Source organism: Alligator mississippiensis, chromosome 5, assembly GCF_030867095.1.
Source record: "Alligator mississippiensis isolate rAllMis1 chromosome 5, rAllMis1, whole genome shotgun sequence".
NCBI classification, from domain to species: domain Eukaryota; kingdom Metazoa; phylum Chordata; order Crocodylia; family Alligatoridae; genus Alligator; species Alligator mississippiensis.
Window position 1 is genome coordinate 179,773,935 of NC_081828.1, and position 17,822 is coordinate 179,791,756.

At 43.4% G+C, this 17,822-nt stretch overlaps 2 protein-coding genes across 4 annotated transcripts in view; one reads left to right on the forward strand and one right to left on the reverse strand.

Moving 5' to 3' along the window:
• Positions 1-4,788: 4,788 nt before the first annotated feature.
• Positions 4,789-8,938, forward strand: RPP38 (ribonuclease P/MRP subunit p38). The gene is made up of 2 exons (XM_006271985.4): positions 4,789-5,619; positions 7,633-8,938. Exon 2 carries the CDS (start codon positions 7,664-7,666, stop codon positions 8,504-8,506), a length of 843 nt encoding a protein of 280 aa, XP_006272047.1. The 5' UTR covers positions 4,789-5,619; positions 7,633-7,663; the 3' UTR covers positions 8,507-8,938.
• A 5,481-nt stretch (positions 8,939-14,419) lies between these two features.
• NMT2 (N-myristoyltransferase 2) overlaps positions 14,420-17,822 on the reverse strand; it is a 49,523-nt gene continuing 46,120 nt past the window's right edge. For all 3 annotated transcript variants that reach the window (XM_006271984.4, XM_019497823.2, XM_006271982.4), the window contains 2 exons: positions 15,266-15,403; positions 14,420-15,076 (listed from right to left, as the gene is read on the reverse strand). In XM_006271984.4, coding sequence (XP_006272046.1) covers positions 15,056-15,076; positions 15,266-15,403 — 159 coding nt within the window. In that variant the 3' untranslated portion in view covers positions 14,420-15,055. The remainder of the gene's footprint in view (positions 15,077-15,265; positions 15,404-17,822) is intronic.

Here is a 17,822-nt window from a genome sequence, read left to right on the forward strand (position 1 = left end):
AGGCTGCTGTCTTTGGAAGAGCTGCAACTGACAAAGAAATTGACCCACTTGGGATCCACAGTTTGGGTGTCCTGGAGCTCTGCCATTACTTCGCAGGGTATACATGCTTTAGAAAAAACTTCCTCACTAGAAGAGCAGTACAACACTGGAACAGGTTACACAGAAAAGTTGTGAAATCTCCTTCCCTGGAGGTTTTTATAGAGCTGGCTAGACAAAACCTTGGCTGGGATGATGTAGTTGGGAATGGTCCTGCTTTGAACAGGGGGTTGGACTAGATGACCTCCTAAACTCCCTTCAAACCTAATTTTCTGTTACTTATCATTCATTTTTAGATATTTGCAGAAACTGCAATTTTGGTTGGGCTCCACAAAAAAGCAGTCTCGCTGAGAAAAAAAAAAGCTGGAAGAAGAGAAAAGGGAAGCCCTGGAGTGCTGAAGTACATGGGGAATTGGGAGGAGGGAGAGAGAGCAAATCAGAGGCTGAGCCAGTGATATAGGCTCAGTCCAGGAGCCAGTTCAGAGCCAGAAAGGCAAATGGGAGGATTTGGGAACCAGGTTTTAAAGTATCCGCAGGCATGCTGTTACAGCATGTTGCAGCCTGAGGAGAAGCAAGGATGATGACTTCGAAGAAATCCTCCAAGGCACCCAAATATGTTTCAACGCTAGACGATATAAGATTGTATCCTGAAGGGATCTTGCGCATAGATGGAGGCACTCTTCTGTGCCACCGACAACGTAACTCTGAATGTGTTGAGGAAACCCAATGTATATCAAAACTTAAGAGTTCAAGGCATACATGAAGCAGAAGGCTGTTGCAGAGGCTGAAGGTCAGAGCAAGAAACAAGGAACCATGTCCTCCCTCTTTAAAATGACCACAGAAAGCAGCTTGGCAAGGCAAGAGGTGGGATTTTCCTTTGTGGAGGTTTTCGCAATGGCGAACATCCTACTAGAGAAACTTGATCGCTCAAACTTAAGGTACTACCTGAATCAAAATGTGCCAGATGCTGGCAGCTTTCCACATACCAACAAGCTTCAAAAAGACTATCTGCCTGCAGTGAGTGCTTTGCATGTACAGTTAAAAAAGTCTGCCTTTGCAGAGTATGACTCCTTATCCATTGTGGATGATGAAGCACAACAACCCTCAAGATAACTAGGTGCTGCTTATTTTATTTGTACTCGGGAGCTGGACAGACCAGTACCTGCCTGTTTCAAACTGAGCTGGTCCAGCTCACATCTGTCCATTTTTCTACTGTGTCTCAAGCCATTGTGATGGTAATTGTCAGCTATGACATAGACTTTAACAAGATTTCAGCATTCTTGTCTGACACTGCCATGTACACGTGCAAAGCTTTCTCCGACGTGCTCCAAGGAATGTTGCCCAATGCTGTTCATGTCACCTGCAACGTTCACATTCTGTCCTCAGTAAGTGACATACGGCGCATGCAGTTCCCTGATGTGGCTAGCCTGGTGCCCTCTTTCAAGAAAGCCTTCAGACACTGTCCAAGTCTGTTGCTAGTCAAACTGGGGGCTCACATGGCACTGTGCCACTGCCACCAGAGCCTGTGCTCACAAGATGGGATTCATGGTTCAACACAGTCCATTACCACGCCAAGCATATCTAGCACTATCAACCGTTTGTGGACGAGGAGCTGAAAATCATACCCAGCAAAGAGTGCATGCTTAAACTTCATGATATCTTAGGGTGAGGTGACATTCAATATCAAGTGATGTTTGTGGCTGACAATGGCACTAGGTTCATGGACCTCCTGCCTTGTTTGAAGGCCAGCCAGCTGTGATCCACCACACACACAACAAGGGGCTGGATTTGATAAGCTGGACTGAAAACATGGTATTGCAAGAACTGCCAAACTGTCCTCATGAAAACCACTGGAGAGGAGACCTGTTCCAGACAACAGTTGTGAAGCTGAACCAGCACTACAGGAATGACCCATCTGTCCCTGTGGTACAACTGCAGTTCAGACAACTGGCTGCCCCCTTCCTTAGTGCTGTTCACATTTTGAACCCCAACCAGTTGCCTTTTCTGAGTTGTGATCCTCAGCTACTGAAAGCAATCCTGGGATGGGGGAAAGAACATGACAATGAAAGTGTTGCTTACATGAACTTTGTCAAAGAGTGCCAGATGCCTGTGCCTGTGTTCGGGGACTCTGACCAGTTTCCACATCTGTACATCCTGACAAGTTGCTTCCTCACCATTCCAATGAACTCAGTAGATGCTGAGCTTGCTATCTCAATGTATGGACAAGTGTTCACCCCGCAGAGACAGAGAATGTCTGCAGCAACTGTGGTTGGATGCAGCATGCTCGCATTTAATAGTTAGCATGAATTGTCTGTCTCAAGGTTAACATCAGTTTCAGTAAACTCCTTTTTATGTCCTTTGATAAAGTGTATATGGTTGTTGTCGTTGCCAACTCGCTTGCTGGGCTATGGCCAGTAGCCCGGCACGGCAGGTGGGTACTTGGCGAGTGGAGTGGAATCAGGCACAGAAGCGTATTGGTAGAAAATAGATTGTTTACTTACGCCACTGATGCGTGCAGTGCAGGAAGAAAATTGATTCAAGTTGCAGTTACAAACGTAGCGAGAGCTCTTTAAAACGAGACGAGACGTTCCATAAACGGCTTATCGAGTGCACAGGGAGGGGGTACGTCGGGAGGATCGGTGACGGAGAGTCGTTGGTGGGTGATCAGTCTGCCAAGTTTACTCCAGGATGCATGTGGAGTTCTCCAACAAGGGCAGAAACTGCTTTTACCTTTATATGGTTAACAAGCCAATCACTATTTACCAAGTGGGTATAATTTGGTAACCGGCCAATGGGCAGTGTGCAGGGGCTAGCCAATTATACGGGCTGTTGAAACACAAATGGGGGTGACCGTTGGACTTGGTGGGGATTTTCTTGCGCCGGGACTTTCCACTGTGCCAGAGGCATTCAGTTACTAGGTTCTGACAGTTGTATTAGTTGCAATTCATGTTGTGTATAGCTTTATTTATATAAGATACTTCAGTTTGGAGTTTAATTAAGTGCTTAGATGGCACTGGTTACAATTTATGGTGTGCACAGCTTTATGATAATTCATTTTAGAGTTTAATTAATATAATTAATTTTAGAGTTTAAGTGGTTAGATTGCTTAATAACATGTCAATTAATGGCTTCTGTGGGTTTAATCCCGATTAAGCCTGAGAAAGCCATTAATTGATGCATTATTAAGCAATCTAATCAGCAGTTTGGTGCAATCTCCAAATCAGAGGCATGTGTGGGGCTGTTGCACTCAGCCCATGAAAATGGTAACCGGCCCTGGGATCTGCCTGTGAAACCAGCCAGCCGCCTCCTTGTATTCAGTAGACCCCTTATTCATTGTACAATGCTCCTCCATTCAGTACTGCTATACTGAAGTTTTAACAAAGTGCATCAGCTCCTCAAATACAAACCAAATATGAAAACTAAGAACTGATAAGTGTTTCAAAGGCCTTGCATCAAGGACATGCTCTGGTTGCTTGTGTGCAAGAGAACACTCACTGCAGGAAAGAAAACCACCCCTTTGCTTTCTGCATTGTAATCAAGAATGGATGCAATATTACCACCTTTGTGTGCGAGTGGGCTTTGATCCATCCATGACAAGGGCAGTGTGGAAATGGGAATAAGAGGCTGGATTGCACCACCTTCTGAGGCAGTCTTCAGGTGGTACAGGCATGGCCCAAGTAATGGATGCTATTCTTCACACCTTCAGTTCATTTAATTTAAATGCAGTCTGAAGAATGTAGGCAACTTCTTTAAGCTCTGGTTCACTATGAAACCAAAGATGCAGTCTCAGAGCTTCTTCTACAGATTGGAGCTCAGATTTTTCACTACTCCATACATACCTGTTGGCTAGTTGCATGACTTTCAAACATTTTGATTACCATGTGAGAAACATTCATGTAGCTTTGTGCAAAGTACAAGTAGATTCAGGAAAAAAGAGGCCTTTGTCACATGCCAGCTCACATTCTTGGTTAGTGATAAAGTCCCATATTAAAGTGTGGCTTTTCTTCCCATTGAAATTTAGTCGCTAGTATTTCAAAAGGATGCTAAATTTCTCATTTTCCAATGTTTCCATTTTTAATTTAATTCAGAACTGTATAAATCCAGTTGCTTATGGGCATCAGCTGTTTAATCAAGGAAACTAACACTGTTGAACAGTGAAAAATACCACACAACCAATAGGTAATATTTAATTTTGCCTTCATTTGAAGGGTCATACCTGTAAAAAACGATTGTCTTGAAAATTACCCAAATGCAATGTGATTGAATAAGGTATCCAAACACTTTACATAAAACGTCCAGACTTTGTTCTTCTGCAGTGATTTTTTTATTCAAGTTGGAATTAGAAATACGTTTGTCGGTCAGCTTCATCCCAGTCAGGCAACAAGTAGCTGTGATAACATACAACTGCATGGTACACATAAGCTGCTTCAGCAGCAATGGCACTATCATCAGCAATGTCTTCGGTTTTGAATAAAAAATGTTGGAAATGTGGTGCATTGATTTCTCTCTTCTTGTTTTGCAAAGCGCTTTATAAATTGAAACTGACAGACCTTTCTGAGTTACTTCTCTGGGGTGTGGCAGATACCCTTTGCTCCCAAGTACAGGCCCACATGCCTGCCGCTCGCGCATGGAACCTACGGCAGCCCCTAGCGGTTGCGCGGGGCGAGGCGAGGCGGCGACATGCTCGGAGCCCAGCTCAGAGCGGCAGGCTCCCAGGCTACTGCAGAGGGGACTCGCAGCATGTGCAGTGCAGCAAAGGAGCCAGAGGAGGAGCCGAGGGGTGGGCGGGGCCACCACCTAACCAGATCAACCGGGGTTTCTGAGAAGCTCCTCAGGGGGCAGAAACGTGCAACAGCCGACTGGAGATCAGCCTGAAGAGCATGAGCAGACTCTTGCATGAAAAAATCCAGCATGCTTGGCTATTTCGCCCAACCCCCGCAACCCCAAACTAAGAGACAAAGGAGGAGAGAAATATTAGTGCGCACAAGGGAAACTGTTAGGACAGAAAACACAGATGGAGCCTTTTGCTGAAAACAATCCTGACGCCCGCGACACTGCCAGCCCGGCCGGGCCCAGCCCCGCAGAAGACCCCCACCCCGCTCAGGCATGCGGGGTGTTCGGCGCGCAGGGCCGCACCCAGCCTGAGGAGCAAGCCCTGCCGGGCGCGGGGCAGGTGTGAGACGAGCCCAAGCCCGCGCTGCGCCCCCGACGCTGGGAGTGGCCCAGCCCCGGCGTCGGGCTGAGGAGCCTGCAGCGCCACCCCCGGCCGAGCCGGGGCCTGCAGGGCGCACGCGCAAAAGTACGCAGCCAGCGCTCCTTCCCCTCCGCCGGGCTAAGACGCACATGCGCGTGAAGATCCGGAACGGGGAGGAAGCGACGTAACCTTGTTGACGTAGCACTGCGGCAGGAAGATGCGCGTGGACGTCTGGGGTTCCGGTTCCGGTTCCGGGGTCACGGTGGAAGGGCCTCAAGTCAGCAGCGGGCAGCAGTGCCCTGTGCGGAGCGGCCGTCGTCCCTCCTCTCCCGGCGTGGCGCCAGGCCCGGAGCGCGGCGGGAGGAGCCGCCTGCAGCGCCCGGCCCAGGGTAAGGGCCTCTTGGCGCCGCCCCGTCACTTCTGCGAGGCGGGTCGCGGCCTCCGCGGGAGCGCGCCTGGGGCGGAGCCGGCAGGGGAACGAGGGCGGGGGGGCGCGAAGGTGCCGGCTTGCAGGCCTGGAGCGCGGGGCCCGGCTGGGTGCGGGACAGGAGCGGGGAGGGAAGCCGCAGAGGCGCACAAAGCAGCAGGTCATTAAAGGCAGAGCTCATTGGTGACCCCCTGCTTTTTGTGTGTCCCTCCGCTAATGCTTTCTTCCCCGTCTCTGCCCAGCACATCACTGGGTTGTCTCATTCACAGCCTTCAAAATGGCATTTCCTCCTGACTCTACCCCAGGTGCATGCACACAGCCTCTTCAGCAGGAGAGGCTTTCTCCCCTTTGGCCCCTCCTGTTTTTGGGGTGGTGCGGCCACCTGTCACATTCTCTGGCCACTCATCATTGCAATAATAACCCCACATTACATATTTTTCAAAGGTCTTTGCATACAGGTAGATGTTTTGAACAATATACATGACTGCTGTTAACCATTTTTTAATTTGTATTGTAAGCAACTGGTGAGGATTGATTTCCCAGAAAAGTGTCAGCCCCATGTAGACTAGCAAAAAAGATAATTGTGGTTTCTCTGTTGAAATGTTCACCCCCATTCTCATGCGTCTGTGTAGAAGTGGCATGGGCCTTGTCTACATCGCAGAGTCCTGATGACACGGCTGTGTTTCATGCAGTAGGTGGGGCTGGGGCCAGCACATGCTCCATGTGGTGCCAAGGGTTTGGTCCAAGACCCACTGGTTGGATCTGGCTTGTGGGCTGGATCTTGGACACAGTTCCCCTGATATAAATAAAACCTTAATTTAGAGAGGGCACTTTCCAGCTGTGTGAGTAGATTGTGTTGTGGCATTAAATAGGAGGTAAGGCTAGAAGATGTGCAGTTCCAGGGATCAGGAGTGTGCAGGCATAACTGTCAGATGGGGTTTCCAGTCAAGTTAAGTTACCTTGAATGAACAACCAAGGAGAAGCAAGGGTTTTTTTGCTGTTCATATATTCTTGTACTATCATGGCTACAACACTCCAAACCTATGTGAAAAACCAACCTTTTCGTCAGTGAATGCAGGACTGTAATGACTCATGAAATGATAATTTTGAGAGAGCATGCATAAACTAATGATACTTGGTCCTTTGAAGTGCGATTTAAGATCTGTATCTGGCCTTCTCCATGGAGGGAGACTTGCTCTTCAGTAATTGTGGATTCTTATAGAAGACCATGGTCCAACCCTCTTGACCTGTGGGAGTATATTTACTTTCAGATGAAGTTATTAGGACTTGAATTGGATAGCTAGGAATAACAGGGTAACTTGGACATCATCACTAACTTCTGAGCAGGTATTCAGTTTGGGTCTCCAGCAGACTTTTTATACCAGACTTCAGAGCAGGTTACACGCATCTTCATTGTTAATATTGTGTGTGTCAGTTTACTAGTGTGGGTATGCCTGCGCATGCTACAATTACACCTTTGTTTACTGTTGGCATACCCTTGCTGTCACAATACAAGAGTCAAAATTTAGCATTTCCTACACATTCTAATTTAGTTTTATGACCATTACAGATTAAGAGAATAGTCAGAGCTGTGCCTAGGGGTGTGTGGGACCAGGGGGGGAGAAGGGGTGCAAGTGGCCAAAGTGTGGAGCTGGTGGCATGAAGCGGGGCCTGTATGGCACTGGCCACGGGGCCTGGGGCAGTTGCCCTGATTCGCACCCCCTTCCCCGCCCTCCAGGGATGGCCCTGTCTGTAGTGTTTCCAGTTGTTTTTGTTCACTTTCAGGTGAGTCACTTGGGTGCAAGTGTTAACCTGTTGAAAATGAATAAGGTAGACACTGCATAGCCAAGTATTTTGTAAAGGCCAATGTTACATACATATGCCTCTTAAGTTTAACTTTGTTTTAAGCTAAGAAAGTAAGGGGGTCCTTCTTGTGGACCATTTGCTAATAAGTTATCTCTTCTTTCATCCACAGCTGAGCTGCTAAAACACAAACCAGTATCAAGATGCCTATAGTGAAGGCAGGGGGTGGATCAGTCCGTAAAACAAAGAAAATTTCTGTGAAAACTTCTTTAAATAACCCATATGTTATCACATGGCGTACTCTAGAGGGAGAAGATGTGCACTTTATACTACAGACCTTGGAAGAAAGGATTAAATGTACTGGACTTAAAAAGATTGAAGTTGCAAGCAGAAAAAAAAATTCTAATGCAATAAAACAAGCCAAAAAAACCTGTGATACTAGTGCTAGTGAACTTCTAAAGGAGAAAGAAAAGGAAGGCACTCAACAAGGGTGGACTGACTTAAATATCAGGAAGCAGCTTGCCATTGGAGTTAATGAAGTCACAAGAGCTTTGGAAAAAAATGAACTTCTTTTAGTGCTGGTATGTAAATCTGCAAAACCTGCTCTGATCACTTCGCACCTTATTCAGCTGAGTGCAAGTCGAGCGGTTCCAGCTGGCCAGGTCCCACGTCTTAGTGAAAGCATAGCTCCTGTTCTTGGTTTAACCTCTGTTCTAGCACTGGGCTTTAAAAGGAACTCTGACAGCTTTACTGAAGTAGTAGAAGCTATAATTACCAGGATTCCTACCTTGGATGTACCATGGATTCACCATGGAACTGAGCAGTCTGTGCCAGATGCAAATACTGGTTCTCTGGAAATAGAAGCTTCCGAGCTTATGGACACTTCAGTGGAGGAGTTCTCCCTAAGCCAAAAGCGGAAGCATACTGAAAGTTATACACCAGATGCACCAACTGTAACTTTACAAACCCTCAAAGTTAAAAAGCTTGTTCCAAATCCAAATAAGATAAGGAAACCCCCCAAAAAGAAAAAACGCATTTCAAAATAAAATAACTCTTTCAGGTTCTTTCATTAAGGGTGAAGTGACTTTTTTTTAATGCAGTGTGAGAAACTGCTGTCTGTAACTAAAACCCTAACAATTTAATTAAACTTAAAGATACCAAGCCATTTGACCAATGCAAAATGAGATCAACTAATATATTTACACAGTTGTAAAACTTTTTTCCTGTTTAGAAATTAAATTGTAAATCTGTGTAAATAGTGACTTCTCTTCTAATTTGTGTTTGGAAAGCTTGGGTTTAAGGATGACTATTATTAAGTACTTAAAATAAGAGAGATGGTTTTGTACAAGACATGCATTGTAACAAGTGGCATGCAAAATTAATATTTTCAGGAAGTAATATAGTTTGAACAGAAACTATGGCATTACATGTTATTATTCAAACAAAGGAATATCAAAATTGAAGTTTATTCAAACATATCCATGCTGGTATGAACTTATTGTTTTCAGTTTGCTTATTTGTTCAATGCTGCTTTCAAGCAAACGTCTGTAGCTGTACACAGACTTCCCTAGGTTTGTTCTGGTCAAGTATTGCATGCAAAATTGGATTTCAGATATATTTGGCTTCTGATGTGCTAAATGAAAACCATGTATTTCTCATACACAGACCAAGATAAAATACTATTTTGTTGCAGGAAAATGCATTTCAAAAGACTTATGTATGCAAGCCACAACATTCTCTTGCATAGATCTACATGTTAAATGGAGATTAAGCAAATGTCCAAATTTATTTTTCAAAGGGAGAATCTAGAAATTATTTCCAGAAAATTCAGTATATGAAGTAAATGTGCAAATGAGAACATTGATGTGCACTTCCTACTACATGTCATTCCATGAAGCTGGAAATGGTCCCTTGCTTAAGCAACTCCTAATACTAAATGCATGTTGTATTTAACTTCAAGAAATGGCAGTATTGTGCAGTAGAATTAATATGAAAGACACAGTTATTTGCTAAAATCATGCAATGATAGGGAATTCAGACTTATCTCAACCAAATTTGAATAATTGACTTAAAATTTATATTTTACTCAGAAGCCACTGGTACTGTGAAGCCACTTACCATAATGAAGATTATTCTGTTTGTTACTTTTAAATAGAGATCGAACTTCTATGCTGTGAAACGTTCCATAGTGTGCTCACCCCACCAGCTAGGTTACCACTATTCTCGTTTTTGTAAAATGTTGCTTCGGTTAGGGACACTAACTACACAGAAAAGGTCAGTAGTACTGACTCCAGAGCCATTAGGCTATCTGAAAGTTAAACAAACTGAAGCCTAGTGGCTAAATTCTAACTGCTTGGGGGTGGGTGTTGGGGAGGGATGAGCAGGGGCTAGTGACTTCCATTTCCTCTGTTCTCCAGGGCCATGGCTTCTTGTTGACTTGTTACATACAAAACTGATTGACCAAGTAGCTCCCAGTTCAGCACAGGGATATCAAACTCACCTAGCCCTGCACACACTGGTCCCGCTCTGGGGCTTATACTGCGTCTGGTGCAGGGGCTGGACCTGGTACCATATGCAACACAAGAGGGTCTAGGGTGCAGGTGCCTGTGCTGAACTGGCTGTGTGCTCTGGGGTTGGTCTGGATTAGGCCCCAGAATAGCCCTGTGAGCTAGCTCCAGGAGCCAGCACTTGGGGCCAGTCTGACACAAGCACTGCATGCAGCATGTGCTGAGCCAGGTCCAGCCTATGCACCAGACCAACTCTCCACACTGCATGTAGTGCGCACGGTTGGTCTGAGCTCCACAAGCTGATTTGCAGGGCTACACAGGCCAAATCTGGCCGATGGGCTCCTGGTCTAAGCTAAAATGTAGAAGTTTGGCCTTGGAGTGTAGTCGCTTTCAACCTAGTGTAAATGGCAACAATGTATACTTTAAAATGAGATTATCATTAGGCTGTAACTGACCCAATTTAGCACATATTAAAGTACAAACTATGCTGCTTATGCTGGATGCTTGATCAAGCTAAACAAGTTCTAGTCTAGGTGATGGCTCGCTCTATATATGCTTAGACTTTGCAACATCTAACTTTTAGGCACCTTGCTGCTTAGTGGAATCCAATCCCTTAGGCACCCAAGCTGTCTTGTATAATGCTGGGAAAAACTGAGTGAGAGGCAAGGATTTAAAGTGATATCTTTTATTGCACCAACTGTATAGTTGGGATAATTAGACAAGCTTTCAAATGCAAGATCAACATCAACTTGGAACACCCCCTGTCCCATTCTGAAGTATCCAAAGGTCTTATTCTCTAAAGGCCTAAACTTCTGTCCAGAGGAAAAAAAACCCGACAAAATTCTAATATAGGAAGAAATAGAAGTCTTCTGCAGACTTTGCCTGGAAGAATACTTCCACAACCTTGCCCCTCGCATAATTTCTGGATCACCATGGCTACATCACTCTTACATTACTTGGGGGAAAAACTGAAGCACAGAAGAATGAAATCCAGAAAAGCCAGGCTTGCAGGGTTAGATACCTAAGCTGGCAAACTGGAAACTGTAAGCATGAGCATGTGGTATTTCTGTCCTTTTGTGGGATTTGACAGCGGAAAGATGGGAGATTAACAGCCCTGATCTGTCTCCTGGTGCTAAGGGTAAAGAATTTAGGCTCCCCATTTTATGCCTGATGCTACCTTCAGGTGCCAAGTCCCAAACTGGGTGTGTACAGGACTGCCCAGTCTAAGCAGCTCAATGTCTAGTTCAAACCCAGGCCTCCTAGGGAATGCAAACTCTATTTTTATGTCCAAGCCCCCTCACAGTACGCTTAAAAAGCCAACAGGCCTTAGATTTTACAACAGCTAGATTGCAGGCATTTTATTACTTAGTAAACCCCGGTTAAGGCCACCCTATGTAATGTGAAGGGAAAGTGAGCCACCTTAGGAGGGAATCCACAAAAGCTACCGCAGAATGAGGAGCCACCTAAAACATCACAATATGCCCCTGCTGCTTTTGAAGAAGAGTTTAGACATCCAGGGCTAGATTCAGATAGATACGGTGCCACACCTTTCTAGAAGTCTGCCAGAGAGCATTGCTATCAAGGGGGGGCGGGGAGGTGTTTGCACGTGTGCATGTACATATGTACATGTGCACAGGTATAATAAGGTGTTAAAGTGCTCTTCCAAGTGTGAGATCTAGAGTCTTCTGTCCCACATTCCAGACTAACATCTTACCAGACAGGCTACAGCCTTCTTTTGGTGGGGATACTCATAGTCTTTTGAAACTGATCCTGCTAAGTAAAACACTTAAGAGCCATTGGGCCAGAGACAATAAAGCATGACTCAAGTCTAATAGTTAAAGCTGTGTTTGGAGCTGTCACCTGGTGATTTCTGAGACACTCAGCCTCAGTATTTACGATCACTAGCTCTTTGACTCTTCCTGCTCAGAATGTCTTGTTCTGAAGTACTTGACTTCCCTCCTGTCCCCCTCCCCACCCTTGCCAGATGAAGGAAACTTAGTGCAGGAACCAGGCTTCCATTCCAGAAGTGGAGTACCCAGAAATTAGCCCTGAAGTCCTTTATTGACTATAGGTTATCATACTTAAACTCCTTAAAAAATAACAGGGCAAATGATGCTGTCCCTTTTTCCAGTAACCTCATGAAAAGAGTTTTGAGTTCCATATGCAAGAATAAAGAGGATCATCTTCTCTGTGACTCCCAAAAGTTAAAGCATGAGTGGTTGCTGTGTTGCTTAGCAGTCAAGGCTTAGGAGTTTCTAGTTGTGCCTAGAAACAGAACTTCAGGCAATTCTGTATCATAAGCCTGGGCAGCGAGGGCTTTTAGCCAGTTCCCAAGTTAGGCAATGACTGAGTGGGGGATGCTGAGGCTCGGTTTTGAACTGAGGTACCTAACTGCCACTTTGAGCACCTAAGTCCTTACAGATTTCAGCCTTGGGAGAGCATGCATTGCTATGAATCTTGAATATAAGAAGGCCTAGATGTAGGTGCTGAAGTCCTCAAGCTGGTAGAACTTGCTGACAATGCAAGTCAGCCCGCACCTCTGGGGAATCAGGCCATAGTATCTAAATTAGCCTTTACAAACCAAACACAAAGGGGACGCTTCCTCCTCTCCAGCACCTTAAACTAAGAATTAAGAATTAGAGCATTCGGGATATAGGCACTCCAAATGCTATTCTTTCTTCTGTCTAAAGGGACTTGAGAACTACTTCTCAGGAAAAAGATCTAACTTCCAGAAGTTGGCTCCTGTACACCTTTCTGACTGAAGGTTTTCTTTGTTCTTTTAATAATTAAATCTGCTAGAGAAGATAAGAATGACTACAGCATGCTGCTTAGAACACACAGCTGCCAGGTGGAGCCGGTAGTAAGCCCCTGCTCCAAAAATATTTAAGTATTTTGTAGTAAGTACCTGTCAGAGCAAGAGCTGAAATGTAAGTCTCTCTCAGCTCAGTCCCCTAATCACTAGAGACAAGTTGTGCTCCCACCTCTCAGACTAGTGAATGATTTTATCAAGTAAACAGCTTCAGTCAGAAAGATTGAGAGATGCTCACCTCAGAATACCATACAGCTGTGGAATTTGACCTTTAACCTGGAAATAAGGAGATGGAGGATCATCTCATCACAGAGAGGGGAAGAGGAGAGGATGGAAAACTGGGTCACCCAGATCCTGCTGTAACCACCAGGGTACTGTGATCCAGTGGAGCAGCACCCCTGTCCGGTTTGCATGCGTCCAATTGTAGCTGTGTTCCGAGAATACCTACAGGATCAGGCCTTGGATATAGGCTGTGGGAGCAGACTACCTAATATGTGGACCCCAAGTAGGGCTTAGGAGCAGGCCAGGTACCCAACTCCTTGACAGTGCCACAGGTTAGACGGTTACGGGTATGCCAGAAGCATGTGCCTGGGAACTTGAATGATAGAAACTTAAGCACCTCCAATATGAGCAGCAGGGCTTCTGAGGATTTCAATTTTAGACTTAGGCACCTGGGTTGGCAGTTAGGCACTTAAGTTCCTTTGTGGATCTGGCCTACAAACCTACTGTACATAGGCATTAGAGTCCCCACCCTGCCATTATAAAACAAAGACAGGTGGGAGATAAACTGCTATACAAGATATGCCATTCAGTGCTAAGGAGGCACAGACTACTTTATCAGTTCAAGTGAAGACAATATCAAGCATAAATTCCCTAAGCTTGGAGCAAAGCTTGCTCTGACATTTAGGATTATGGGGGTATTAAAAAGGAAGATTTATCTACACACGTTACATAAGATATTCTAGTGACATCCAAATACTTGCACAGCATGTAGGCTTCACTATCACAGTTTGGCACTTTCAGCTAGAATTTTCACAACTTCAGATTTTCTTGATCCACATGTGACCGCAGCATACATGAACTATAAGAATTGCCATCACAATGAACTATGTCACTATACTGGAATGTATATTATAAAGTGCTTCAGAAGCCTTATTGGTTGCTGAGCATTCATGGGGAGTACAGGGACCGGGACAGGAGAAATCACATTTCAGGACAGGCCAGTACGTAAGCTTTCAAAGACAGGAGGAGCATCTTTCTTTTGATTACTGGCCCTATATACAATGAAACTCTTTGTTCCAAACTCAGGATAAAAACACTACCAGAAACAATTTATGAATACTTATTTACACAAGATACTTTGCATTAGAATTACAGACTTCATAAGAAATCAAAGTCGACAAAAGGAATATGTGCAATTCTGCAGATGCATTGAAAACATTCAAACTATAAATATTCGGATAGCACTACTAAAAAAATCTTAGTTTTACACAGAGGCTGATGTTGATTTACTGAGGAAAAACTAAGGTCTTGTGCCACAACTGTAAATTAAGTACAGTAATGTATAATCATTCCAGCAACATAGAAAATGTCTGCACTAAACAGTGCAATACTCTTAAATCAATCCACTGATCTATTGAAGATCAAAGTACAAATCTGTATTTTTATTGTTTTGGCAGCATTGCTTATGGAGAAACAAATGCACCAGGTCAAACCAGTACATTTTCATACTGCTCCAGTTACAAAAACATCCAGGACTTTCATAATAGCTACAAATGTCATACTCCATAATTCTCCCCCCAAACGATGAAATCCATGTAAAGTGAATAAGCAAAGATACTCAAGTTTGGATCCTTCATTCTGTAACACTGACAAACATACACCACCACTTAATAAATAGAAATGCAGCAGTTCATCCACATAATAGCAAAGATTTTTGTACCCTAATCCACCACTGTAGCTCAGTTTGTACAAAACAGTCTTTTCTACAGAGTGGAAAAAATACCTTCTTTTTATCAAGGTGCAAGCTAAGCTTTGAAAATTAAATGAATGTGCTTTTATTCTTTTCATGGACAATAAGAGTTTCATGAACTTTCCATTCTATCTGAAAATGTGTAAAACTGGTCACATATGGTCTTCTTTATTTCAGATTTAATGGACTATTTCAATTTTACTGATGTTGTGCTTTTACTCCTCTTGAACAACACCATTCCAAGAACTGCTATGGAGGTTAAATCAACTCAAATGATGACTTCAGAGTTCTATAAACACAAGTGTCCTCATTGTAATACAAGACCAACCTAGAAGGAAGAGAAAAATGCAGTACTTAGTGCAAGTATAGCAACAAAAGACTGGGTTGTTTGCATTTAATTATGGAGTTTAGACCTATTCAATTCACACATTTTATTTACACATCATCTTCACTTTGCCATTTGTAGGTGAATTCAGTATCATCTTAATTGCAAACAGAAGGCCCTTTTCAGTCTTACCTTTTCAGATTCCATCCCAGGACATCTCCAGTTGTACAGATAATACTGCAAGTTACCATCTCCAATCCCAAACTTGAGTTTTTCCAGGAATGTTTTGTTTTCCATCAAGTCTAGTGCATTGAACACGTCAAATCCTTTCTGGTAATATCAAAGCATTTTTTACATTTTATTTTAAATTTCTAAATGATAACATTTTATGTATACATAATAAATGACTATATCCAGGATTCTTATCATTTTCACTGAGGAGATACAGGATTTGATCCTGTGTTCTGATGCGCATACAAGACCAAGATACCAACCAAAAGAATGCCTGTATAGAGAAGAACATTATTGGAAGATTCTCTCTGTGATGCAAGGTACTCAGGGTAAAACCTCAAAATAATCCTAATGTAGCTTTTAATTGCATCATAATAATGTAAATGTTTTGGACAGCTTTTCTGTCTGTTACATTTGCTTCTCTCCCCCATTCACTTGTCCTCTTCCAACTCCCTCTTCACGTACCCAAAATCCATTACCATTACAGAAGTCTTTTTGGTATCCAGATGTTTACAAAACTTCAGTAGCCTCATGACATTTGCAACACTGACCCTGACACTGCACAATTAAGCACTCAAAAAAATCATAAAATGTCAATGTTAAAGTCTACACATGTAATCTTAGACTACGGGCTTGGGGGCAGGTTACATTTTGCATCTTTACTGTGAAAAATATACAATTTACTTTTCAATTTTAGACACACACATGTAGCAACTTGCATTTTTTTATCTTGCTCATACACACCTTTCTTATTAGCGTAATGGAAGGTCTAATATATTTTTATGGACTTTAGCTACAGAGATCATTAAGATCCTCAAATGGTCAGCACCTCTGAAAGAGTCTAGCATTTATTTAAGACGCCTAAATATTGATTAAGTACATAAGTTTACATACCCAAGTTTGAAGCTCCTAAACTATATGCATTTAGAATTGCCCGCATTAAAACTTCAGTTAAACTAACACAGACCTTACAACTGCATAAGTCTGGTATATTGTGAAGTTTACTGAGTTGCCTTTGCTGACCTACTAATTACTTTTGCTAAAAAGCAGTTTTCTGTTTTCTTCTTTTATATACTGCAGTGCAATTTGTTTGTAAGTAAATTATGATTCGAATATACTGCTCCCTGCTTCTTTCCCTTTATGTAAACCCAGGGCCAGATTTCAGAGGTATTTTAACATGCAAGGTATAAATAGGCACCTAGCAGGATTCCCAAAAGCACCTAGACATGTAATGCCTACTGTTTTGACTAAGTTAACATTCACACAATAATTCACATGTCTGTGGTTTTGTGATTAGAGCACTAGTCTAGGTGTATTCCCAAGCTTTGTCACAGGCCTTCAGCAGGTCACCTCCTTGTGCCTCAGTTTCCTTCTCTGTGGCATCATAAAGCATATTGACATTTATGAATAACATATATGAACAAAGTACCTGCACCTGTTACTGAAGACCTCAGTCTAAATCTCAAGAAAAATCAAGGTATCAAGCCTCAGGAAAAATCAAGGTTGTGCTTGTATCATTGCTAGTTACGTTCCATTTTAATAATGTACTGAACATTTTCTGAACAATCACAGCTTACCCGTCTCCCAATGCCTGAAGAAGGGTGTTTGTGCCCCAAAGCTTGCAAATAACTTTTTTACAACTCTAGTTGGTCTAATAAAAGATATCACATATGCCCAAAAAACTTTGCCTGCTTACCCAGGAACACAGTCACACATATATTTATTATTACAAATAAATACGTGTCAGAAAAAAAATGTGAATGTTTAAATGAAGTTTTATATGTGTTTATAGCTGTCAGGAACTTGGCCAAGGCACTAATTACAACCATTTCAAAGAGTCTAATATTATGTATCAAGTTCTTGTTAAAATGTCCATTTCACTGTTTACCTTAGTCAACCTCAGATTGTTATTTATAGTCTCAAAACATGCAAGGAGGAAAAGGAAAAATACTGTGTATTATTTGCTTCATAGTTCATGGAGATCATTAGTATCAGATACATTTGAGCTGTTCATTCTATTTTTTTAATTGATCTGTATCGATACTACCGAAATCTACCACAGTGGCTACAAACAGATGTCGGTTTTTGTAGTGGGATCAGCTATACCAGGGTGCTTCCAACTCAGAATGTGATCCCATTGATTGGCAGAGACAGATGTCATCCAGGACTCCTAACCTGCAAGAATGGGCCCATGCTGGTCCTGGAGCATCATTCTATGGGACAACAGCCCCAGGTACCTGGCCCAGGGCTCCCTGGGGAATCCCATGCATTCCCCGCCTCCAGAACCACATGAAACATGTCCCAGGATCTGCAGGAGAATTCCTGGGGCATGCATCTACAAGCATGGACCAGGCAATTCATGGGGTTTCCCTGGGTCAGGGCCAGACATTTGGAGCTGGTGTTCTGAAGAATAAGGCCCTGAGCGTTGGGAACACCTGCCCAGGGCAGCTGGAAAGGACCATCAGCCCTAGACTGCTTTTGCTCTCATGCCATAAGCACACAAGCATCCACTGTGATA

Bases quoted from the DNA above. Each gene is read 5' to 3' on its own strand.
- RPP38 (XM_006271985.4), top strand. From the start codon at position 7,664: ATGCCTATAGTGAAGGCAGGGGGTGGATCAGTCCGTAAAACAAAGAAA.